The 10541-nt window shown below is 42.9% G+C and overlaps 1 protein-coding gene across 1 annotated transcript in view; it reads left to right on the top strand.

Moving 5' to 3' along the window:
* tgfbr1b (transforming growth factor, beta receptor 1 b) overlaps positions 1-9640 on the top strand; it is a 52721-nt gene extending 43081 nt beyond the window's left edge. The window contains exon 9 of the mRNA XM_012816121.3: positions 3624-9640. Within this exon, the coding sequence (XP_012671575.2) occupies positions 3624-3749 (126 nt within the window). The 3' untranslated portion in view covers positions 3750-9640. The remainder of the gene's footprint in view (positions 1-3623) is intronic.
* Positions 9641-10541: the final 901 nt, after the last annotated feature.

Below are 10541 nucleotides of genomic sequence, written 5' to 3'. Positions count from 1 at the left end.
TGCCTGGGGGTCCGCGAAAAAGTCTGGCTTCCAAAGTTTTTTTTTAATTGTTTTTTTTTAATTTAATTTTTTATTTATTGCAATACAGTATACAAAACATGTAGACTAATGTTACATGGTGTACCGATACTAGAAAGGTTTTGAAAGGTATAAGTATAGTTACTTCATTAAAATAGCACGCAATCAGAGCGCACTCACTGTTCCGCTCCCTGTCAGGCTGCCTGCACGCATTGACTGCAAGGGCGGGGCTGCCCAACTCTCACCCATGCAACAGACAGCCTTCACTCACAGCGAGTGATCTCAGGGGAGACATGGCCTCATGTGCAGGAGCTCTGGCCGACCGTCCTCGGCATGTTTTAAAAAAATAAGTGAGATCTGAGACTGTGAAGGAAAGCCCATCGACACACAGAGACCCGTCTGTAAAACATGCTTCAAAGCCACTCAGGCAAAGGGAGGTAATACGTCAAATATGGCTAAGGACCTCTCAGACAGACACCCCGAACTTTTCAGAGAGTTCCAAGAACGACAGGTTAGCAAATGTGATTATACACATGAACACCCCCATAGTCACCCATATACAGCCTAACACGAGTAGCCTTAGCCTAGTTTAGCGACAAGCGATTTTCCCCATCACAGAATTTTGACTATGCGTAGTACAATGATCATAATGCAGTGTGGTTAACGTAACTAAACCGCACTTTTCACGCTAGTAATGTTAACTGCCATAATCTGCAAGTGATGCATTTAATCTTCCATCAGTACGGGTCGTGTTTATCGTTGCAGAAGGCCCTTTTTTAAAGATAGGTTAGCCGAAGGCATATCGGATGGCCCTATTCATGCATGTAGCTATTCTCGTTTAAGACGTTGATCTAGCTTTCAATTTGGCTGCAAGAACGTAGCCCAGTTCATTGTCAAAATGAACCTCAAGAAAGAAAACGCTATACGTGTATAATCAATGCAGTGATGTCACCATGTTGTTTTCATTAGTATCTTGCTGGAGGCTAATACTAATATGAATGCCATTTGTTAAGTGTTCGTGACAACGCTAATACAGACAAGTGCTCATCACATCAGCCATAAAACAACTGCAGATATCTGGCTTCCAAAGGTTGCCATCGTTCAGTGACAACAAGACCGGGTCAATAAACTGCACTGGACAAACTTATGTGCTGAGAGACAGGAACACCCTTCTCATTGATGATACAACACCACCACTAAAAAGAGTTTATCATATTTTTTGTACAGAGATTTGTACGGAGTGTCAGTCGGGGATACCAGTTTTTGATAACATTAGGTGGATATTTCATGTTTGTTAATGTCTTTGTTAAAAATAAATCTTCAGAATCATCTCCGTTGGAAAACCCTACAATCTGAGTTCTACTGGAAAACCCTACAATCTGCTTTGATAAAAAAATGTATTCCATCAATATTTGGTTTTTATGTAAGGTAAACATTATTTAGCTTCTCAGCACATTTTCCAAAAGATAATTTACAAATCTATCCTACATACTGTCAAGTAATGCCAAATGCAATACAATGATTATCTAAAACTCTTGTAATATTAGTATCTACTATATGATTTTAGAGTAAAATAGTCCAAAAGCATAAAACATTACAAATAGCTATAAGCCTATATGGTTTAATTTGGGATGCGATTATGAGGGGGTCCTCGGAAAATGTTTTACCCCTTGAGGGGTCCCTGGCCCCAAAAAGTTTGAGAACCCCTGCTTTATGGACCTGTGGAGGACTCATACATTGGTCCTGCTGGAAGTTCTCAACGAATGAGAAATAACCCCAAATCAAGATGTGGTTTACTTTTGTGGTCGGAAAAGAAAATGATCCAGTTTCCATTTGCACTGCCAACAAAATGTTTGCCCAGAGTTTTTTTTCCTCATTGGTTTAATGACAGAATTTGCAGATTAATTGGAAACTTGCACAGAATGGCAAATCACTGTAATTTGTCATGCATATGTTTTCCTCCTTGGATCTGCAGTTAGCCGTAAGGACCAAAAGGCACTTTTCACTCAGAGATCAGTGTGCTGCCTTTCTCTGACAGACAGACTCTATCAAAGGCCCACTTTGAGGACCGTGTGCTCAAACGCCCCAAAGCTTGACAGACAAATAGCTTTTCTGCATCCTGTTATCATTCCCAGGTTGGTGCAAACATGCCTCATAGAAGCTGCCATGATAAGGATGATGTGCATACATCCTGGATTATCAGCGATAGCGGTGAGATTGGAAAAGGCCAGTAGTTATGGTTTAGGTTTACTTTGGATTTCAGACACATTCAGATCCACTTTTGTTCATTGCAAAGGTGAAATGAACAAATGTGTTTGCTTCAGGTGTTTGTTATTGCTACTTGTTTATTATTTACTTTATTTAGACTTCTTCTGAAGAGTAAACGAGACCAATCTCATCAGTCTTTTGGGTGCATTAAATAGACATAATCGCTTTACAAAACACATTAAATAGACATCATCACTTTACAACACTTAACACATTAAATAGACATAACGATGAAGAAGAGTTTTCGGTTGACACGGGGTGAAATAATGAATTAAAGTTTGTTGTTTTCTCTCGCAGCAGCTGTGGCTGCCAGCCTAACCACCCACGCACCCCCGCATAGACACACACACACACACACACACACACACACACACACACACATTTTTCTATGTCTGGTCTTCTTCTCAGACTAGACAGGTCTAGTTGGGCTGAAATATTTTGCTACTTCGTCATGTGGGCTCCACCAAAGCACAGGCGCTTCCTGCGGTCTCTTAGCGCCCTGAAGACGCAGGGTAATGGCCATGAATGCATTCCTCTGGCATGGAAGATGCGTCTGTAGAGAATCAGAACTGGGCCATTCTTCTCTCACAAAGCCGCTTGTCTCGAGCACCTCTGAAGAGGGTGGTTGGTGTCTGGAATCGAAGGCTGTGGCTAATTATTTTAATTGTCTTTATTGGAATTGGAGAGGATTTACCCAACCAACCAGTTTGCCTTCTCTGTTTGTTGGAACTTCTCGTCTGAGTTTATGTGTGTACGCACGAGCAAACATGTCTGCTGTGTTTATGGTTTAATGCGTTTGTGTGTGTGTGCATTTGTTTGCTTGCACGTGTGTGTGTGTGTGTGTGTGTGTGTGATTTTGTCATGTGTGTGTGTGTGTGTGTGTGTGGGCTCATTTCATTTCACCTCCACTGCTGGGCTGCCAGTCTTCAGCTGTTGGTGAAACTGCCTTTTTTGTTGCTGCTCACGCCTGCAGTGGTGAAATATTTCATGATTGCAGCTTGACACAACAGGCTTTCTGTTTCTGTCTTTTCGTTGTGTCTAGCTGCATTCTAAATGGATCACGCCGAGTTTGAAGCCCGTGTCAAAGGAAGGTTTTTCTGCTTTCTGCAGTAAATTGCAGGTGTAGCGCTTAGAGAACGTGCCTCTGGCCTTTTGTTTTGTTTAATTTTGTTTTGTTTTGTATTTGTGTTTGTCTTTATGCACCTGTTTTATAGCCTATGAACACAAGCATTCAGAGGTCTTACTTCTCATAACCCCCCTCTTCTTTCTCTGTGCCCCTCTCCTTCCCATTCTCCATCTCTTTCTTCTCCCTCTCTCTTCCTCTCCTTCCTCTGCAGGCACTCCGGGTGATGGCAAAGATCATGAGGGAGTGCTGGTATGCTAACGGCGCTGCCCGGCTAACCGCTCTACGCATCAAGAAGACCCTGTCTCAGCTCAGTCATCAGGAGGGCATCAAGATGTAGAGGCCCCCCACCCCCAAACCAACCTACCAACCCCACCCAACCAACCCCACCCTTCAGAGCCACAGACTCTGCCAGCATCACTTAAACACTTACTCTCATTGTAATTATCCGTATGGTTTATTATTGTTATCATGATCGTGAGAAGGCACTTTGGTCCTCCCTGATAGTGACGAAGACCACTAAACCGGGCAACTGACGGGTGTATCTCTTGTTTCGTAACCTCTGTGGAGTGATGGTCAGTCCTCTCTATCAGGATGGCGAGGCAGAGATCTTTGAGAGAACAGGGGTAACGGGAGGGGTGATCAGAAAGCAGCAGGTTGGACCTCAGTGGACCTCAGTGCGCCCTTCTGCCACCATCAATGACCCTTCTCATGGTGCGCAAGCGACCCTTGTCCGCATCCTCGTTTATGATTGGTCAGATCGCAGCTGTGCTGAGGGTGAACCGAGACGTGTGCTCATGATTGGCTGTTAGCCCACCTCAGTTCCCCAGTTAGCAATGCGCTCGGCCAAACAGGACGGACGCACCGAAACAGCGAGCCTTACCGGGGTCTTAGGCCACGGCGGGAGATGTGCGGGAGTCAGGCGAGGATGGCCCCTCTTTGGATGAACAGGGACCAGCCTGCTATCAATGCTGTTCTTCAAAGACTGAATGAAATATTTACGTTTGTTCTGCTTTTGTTTGTTTTTCTTTCTCTGAAAAAAAAGAACTGATCGCTCCGTGGAACACTTTGCACCTTTTTTTTCTCCACGTGATTATGTTCTTATACTCTTTCACCGCTGCGGTCTTCAGGTCAGTATAACTTAGTGTAACTTATTTGTCATAACTATTTTTCTTTTTTCAAACAAACTGGACATGACCTCATTTTCACTCTTGGCAAACATGCTGTGACATATGCAATATAGATAAATCCTTATCTATTCTATATATATTTACTGCTCTGCTACAACAACTACCAACAACAACAAGTACTACTACAACAACAACAACAACGACACAACACAACCATGCCTTTCAAACCAGGTGTTACCGGAATGTGCCACAGCTCTAGAACCACCAACCCCTCTGCCCATGCTGCCTAGGAGATCCCTACCCCCCACGCAAGGATGGCCAACCTAGGAAAAACAGGAAGTCTTTACCGGGGCTTGCGACAGCATCCCCGTTACGTGGGTGAAAGTGTGTGTGTCTGTGGAGTGGAGTGGAGTGGAGTGGGGTGGGGGTGTGTGTGTGGGGGGGGTCTTCTCCAGACAGCCAGTTCCCCAGTGCCATTTCCTGTCTGCATCCTCCTCTTCATAGGCTGTTGTGAGGAAGAGCAGCGCCTATGCCTTCTGCTCCGCCTAAGTCCACCTCCTCAGAAACCTCCAGACGCACCTGGTCAGGTTGGTGTGTGTGTGTGGGGGGGGGGGGGGGGGGGGGAGGGGACAGGTACCGCATTACAACTGCTGCCATTTTTAACAGAGAGAATGGACCAAACACAGGACCTAGAGCAAAACCATGCTCTTGTCACACCCTTCAGAAACTCACCTCGGGGTAGGCTTTTTTTTTTTTTTTTTTTTTTTTCAAAACAGAATTTATGTGTCTGGTTTGTGGACATCACCTTAATCAGAAAGGCTGACTTTTTTGGCCCTGTCCATGCCTCTGTCTGCTCCTCACGTGAACAGAAACGGCTGGAAAGCCTGGCTTATGTGCCACCTTTCTCAGTGATGTAACAAGCTATCGGAAAAATAAGACCACTGATTATCTGACACCTACGAGAGTGTGATTATGATGTCACAATGAAAACATAAAGGAGTCATGTCAGCATCACTGAAGTTCGTCAGTCCCCTTGACAAAGACGATTTCTCTCGTTATTTTGTCAAGGGCACGTCAACCAACTGATCAAGTATTGGTAAAGAGGGTGAAGTGCATCCATTGAAATATAGCAAATGAATATTTACTAAGCCATAGGTTTTCCAACGTTTTGTGGCAATGTTTTTCTACTAGAATGTACATTTTATGATGAAAAAAAAATGTAACATACAATACTTCATATTTCAGTAGAGCAAGCCTTAAGGGACCAATAGAGACAGGTTTGCTCTTGCTTTGTAAAATGTAGGATATGAAAATCAGATTCAAAGCTCTGTGAAAAGGAAACTGTAAATGTAGCACCAGGTAGTAGTTTATATTTTTGAAAGATAGACCATATTGCCACACATATGTGCTAGGAGTTTGATTTGGGACTATTATTCTTTTTTTTTTTGCTAAATTAACTGTCTGGTTGAAAACAAGATAGTGTCAGCATCTGATTTGCCATAGAATTTTGTACACAATTTGGTTGTAGGGCAGGTTCACCCCCACCTCCACCCCCACACAGTGGAATGTGATCCCATGTTTTAGTCATATTTTTCCCCTCTTTTTCCTGATCTACAACAGCACTTTAGCATGAGAGTATTGTTACTTTCTTCGTCATGACCAGTAAGATTTCTGAATGTCAGTAGCGTGACGGCAGTCTTGTCTCACGTCACGCCATCCATGTGGTTCGCCTTATGCGCTTCAGCCCTTAAAAACCCACCACTCCAAAACGATGCGTCTGTTCCGGTCAGCAATAAGTGCCCTTCCTGCACACCCTGTGTCTGTGTGGTAATATGGTAGCACCCGTGTCTGTGTGGTAACCATGGTAGCGAGTGAAGCTCGGATCTGCACTTGTACGATGTTGGAGTTTTGTCGAAAGCATTTTGTCGCCCACTGCGGCTTCTGACTCTGTTGGCGCTACGGGGGTGGAGGTGGGGGGGCTCTGTTTGTCCCGGGCGGCACGATGCACACTATCGGATGTACATATCCCCAAATGCATGATGGAAGAATGGCCTTTCACCAGGATCTTTTTTTTATTATTATTATTGTGCCAGGGGCGAAGGGGTGGTGTGGGCTTCTGACTTGGTTTGGCCACACCCTTTTCCTAACTCTCTTTAGAGAAAATGCCAGGCCACTGTCTGGTCACAGTTGAATTGGTGAAGCATTAACTAAATATCTATGGAGCGTTTACTTACTTTTTGAAGACAGATTTGTCTGCGTGCTTGGCCAGTATTGCCTAGTATTGCATTCTTTTGTTCAGTGTTGTTTTTGTTTTGTCCCTGACCAGGGAGCCCCAACCCTGTTGATTCGGTCTGGGCCTTTATGCAATACCAATGGTTCCTGTTACATGCTGAGAAATGTTATAAAAAAAATCCTGAATGAAGTTATCTTAGACATTTGTGGATAGGAATAAAACTATTATCAATAATATTTAAATGTTTATGTTTCTGTGTATCAGTGTGGGAAACACTTGGTCTTGTACAGTTGGGTAACAGAAATCATATGAACAAAACAGTGTAAGCTATCCTAATTATTGCATAAAAAAGCATTGTATATAGCTGCTATTTGAAATGATGGAATGATCGTTTCATAGAGATGAAATTAAATTAATGAAGATGAGAGAATTCAGATGTACGTTGTGGAGGGTTCTCTGTAGAGGAGAATGGCCGTGTCGGATAGTGTCCGCGGGTGGGGAGCGCTGTGGTCTCACTATGCCAGAGCCTTCGCCAGGCCAACCCTCATCTCTTTCCAATAGCATTTCTGTCTTAAGAAAATCACCAGCAGCCTCTTTTACTTTCTTTTCTTTTTTTCTTTTTGCTGTTCGCAAAAACTTCAAATGGTGGCTCAAGGTAAAAGCATCACACACATCCAGGTACTCCTATTGTCTCTTGCGCTCTGTCAGCGACGTGCAGGTATTTCTACCGGCCATCAGGGCGGCGACACACCAGCTATGACTTAAACCTACAAATACAACTCATACCTGTACACCTCTGGTTCCATGCAAATGAATGGGTGCGGAGAGACGGGGGAACATGTCTCCCTCGCCATGGCAACATGCCCATCTCTCCGCATTGCTCATGTTTTCCTCGATGTCAGACTTACAGCGCCTCTGGCCTTATCTTCTACTCCAGCCAAGGGGAGAGATAAGCATGGAGTGCTCAGTGGACACACACACCATTTGTGTGTGTGTGTTTTTTGTTTGTTTGTTTTTGTTTGTCAACACGCAGTTCAGGAGAAGAGGTATGCAATGTACCCTTTTGTTACCCAGACGCTAAAATGTCGGCAGTTTCACCACCAGATATGCAATTTGTGACACGAAACACATTATGCAGTCTTATTTTTATTTCTCCATCACAACAATGCACAGGACCTTCACAGTGTCGGGATGGCAGTTTTTAAATTAGTCTCTTTGTATTGAGCATGATCCCGGCGAACCAGGGACGCCGAAGCCGCGCCTGACATAAAAATAAACACTAGTGAATGTGCATAATGCAAACGGCTTGTCGTCCCAGGAACGACTGCCCCAGAATAACAGCACAATTAGCATAACTCAAGTAAAGGTCATGCCAAAACCAAAAGGGGGACCTGTTCTTCTTTATGCAAAACTGTATGGGCAACATGCCCTTCGTCCTCGGGGCTGGCATTTGCTTCATTGACAACTGCAGCGTAAACATATGCAGACTCTGTGCTTATCAATTAACACTGTGACAAGAGACTGCCTAGGAATGCACAGGAGCTTCAGAAATACCAAAAAGTAAAAAAAAAAAATTTAAAAAAATCAATAGAATAAAAAACAGCACTTGCATTTTTGATTTGGGAAACTTGTGAAAACTGCCAGCTAACCAACAGCACAGGACATTTTTGTTTGGGTCGCAAAAGGATGTCATTACCCAGGGTGCTTTTCTGCTCAGTGGCTGCTCCTGTGACAACATTGTGTCAAAGGTAGAAGAAAGCTTTATCATGTTTTGTTTGGTGCCTAAGTTTGAATAAATAAACATGCATTTAATTTTGTTATTCCACCTAGACTGATGCACAGCATGTGGGTTTGATTTCTAATGTTTGCATCACTTGCTTTTTAAGTAATTTATTAAAAGCTGAAAAAAAAATGATAATGTAATTAACTGGTTTTTAAAAAGGTCATAATCAAGAGAAAATATACCTCCTTTGAAGACCAATGTTTTTACCTCAGTGTGTAGCCTAGATCTGATTTGTTTACTCCAGGTTTGCGAATTTTATTTCTATGAAATGCTAAATTGAAGAGAAGAAGGAAAAAAAAAGCGAATTTTGTTGATAGCATTTGTATTTGTGTTCTGTGTCTGTTCCAGTCTGTTCCTCCTCCTACCATGACCTGTAGATAACTTTTAGTTTGTCTAAATTGTAAGTGCTTTACTGATGTCAAACCCCTTTGTCCTTTTTAAAGAAATGCTCTTTCTCTATGCTATGTAAAATGCCTTGTGTACTTTTCTTTAAAATGATATATAATGTATGTAATGAAAACAGAATGGACTGAGAAGTGGTTGAACTTGGAAAAGGACTCTTATCTTATAGAGCTGGCTTGTCCTCTGGATCCCTGTACTATCAGAGGCCGACATGTTGCATTTGTATTGCCCAGTAGCACTAAACTTGAAGTGCCCTGAGCAGGAGCTGTTGAAGCACCTTCACTACGCCCTGTTGCAGTGTGGTTCGTAGCATATACTCCCAGATGCCCCTCACACGAAGGGATTGGAAAGGTCATTCTGAGCGTTTGGGCAGGGTGAGGCAAAGGGCACCAGATAGCTGCATATTCATGGATGGATCCATGCCACACTGGGGTCAGATCTGTCCCACAGTCCACTGCTATGTGGGAAGCTGTACCAGAATTAGTGTCCCTGAAGGTGTTCCACAGCTCCTGTGTAGGGTCCCTCAGTCAAGCATTACCGATGTTCTTTGTTTTTGTTTTATTTTTAAGATGTAAGATGAACGATCAACATAGGAACCTAGCAGAGTGAAGCTGATGCTGTTGCACTCTAACCTAGTGGACTAGGAAGTGGTGTGAATAAAATCCATTCAAGTTTTTCAGCAATGCCCTGTGCCTTATTGAGTTTGTTTTATTCATGTTCATTCATTCCATATTGACTATAAAGACGAAGAAAATGTGTGAGTTTCTCTGTTCCCTATTGGAATTTTCCACAGTCGTGACAAGACTGGAAGCTTATTCATTAAAGAATTGAGAGGCACTTAACATGAAGCCCTGATTTGTAACACTCTAGTTTTCCCATTTATCCTTTGAATAATAAATTAAAAGACGGAATTGATGGATGCCGGTCGTTAAGGCCTACTCGTCTCCAACCCTGAGGTTTTCCTCCCATCATCTCATTGTCATCACCACACATAATGTAGGCTTTTAACTGGCTCCCAATTAGAATACAAATTTAATCTTTTTATTGCATTGACCGTTCTCATTGACCAAAGTTACTCCGATATCTAATTTACAGTGAATCGGATTGTAAAGCATTTTGGGAATAGGCCATAGTTTCAAGGGCTCATTAAACTATCTGCGATCTATTGCACCGATCGACATTTGTGTCACCCCCAATTACAGGGTATATTGCACAAGCCTGGAGTACACGCAACAAATTTAAACTGACAGGCAATGTCCCTTTTTTTTCTTTTTCAATGTCATGTAGCCCCTGGTCTGTTTCATGAGGATATTTGGGGTAAAGATGCTGTTTTATTTCTTTCCTCTTTGACACTACAGAAAATAATCTTAGACTATTCCACTGCGCAAGAGTTTAGTGGATAGGCTACTAGTTAGGGTCCTAGGCTTATTGGTAGGCGACTAGGCGTATATGTAGCCTACATAGCCAGTTAGTGACGTGCGTCACTGTTTTATTTGTGCGTTGCTTGTAAATGAATTTGCCAGTTGTAGTTTATAGGCTATTTAATACGTGATGTTTACTTAAGAAGTTACAGGGACCTTTTCC

Source organism: Clupea harengus, chromosome 17 (assembly GCF_900700415.2).
Source record: "Clupea harengus chromosome 17, Ch_v2.0.2, whole genome shotgun sequence".
NCBI lineage: Eukaryota > Metazoa > Chordata > Actinopteri > Clupeiformes > Clupeidae > Clupea > Clupea harengus.
Note: the sequence above shows the minus strand (reverse complement) of the source record. Positions and strands in the feature narration are given on the sequence as shown.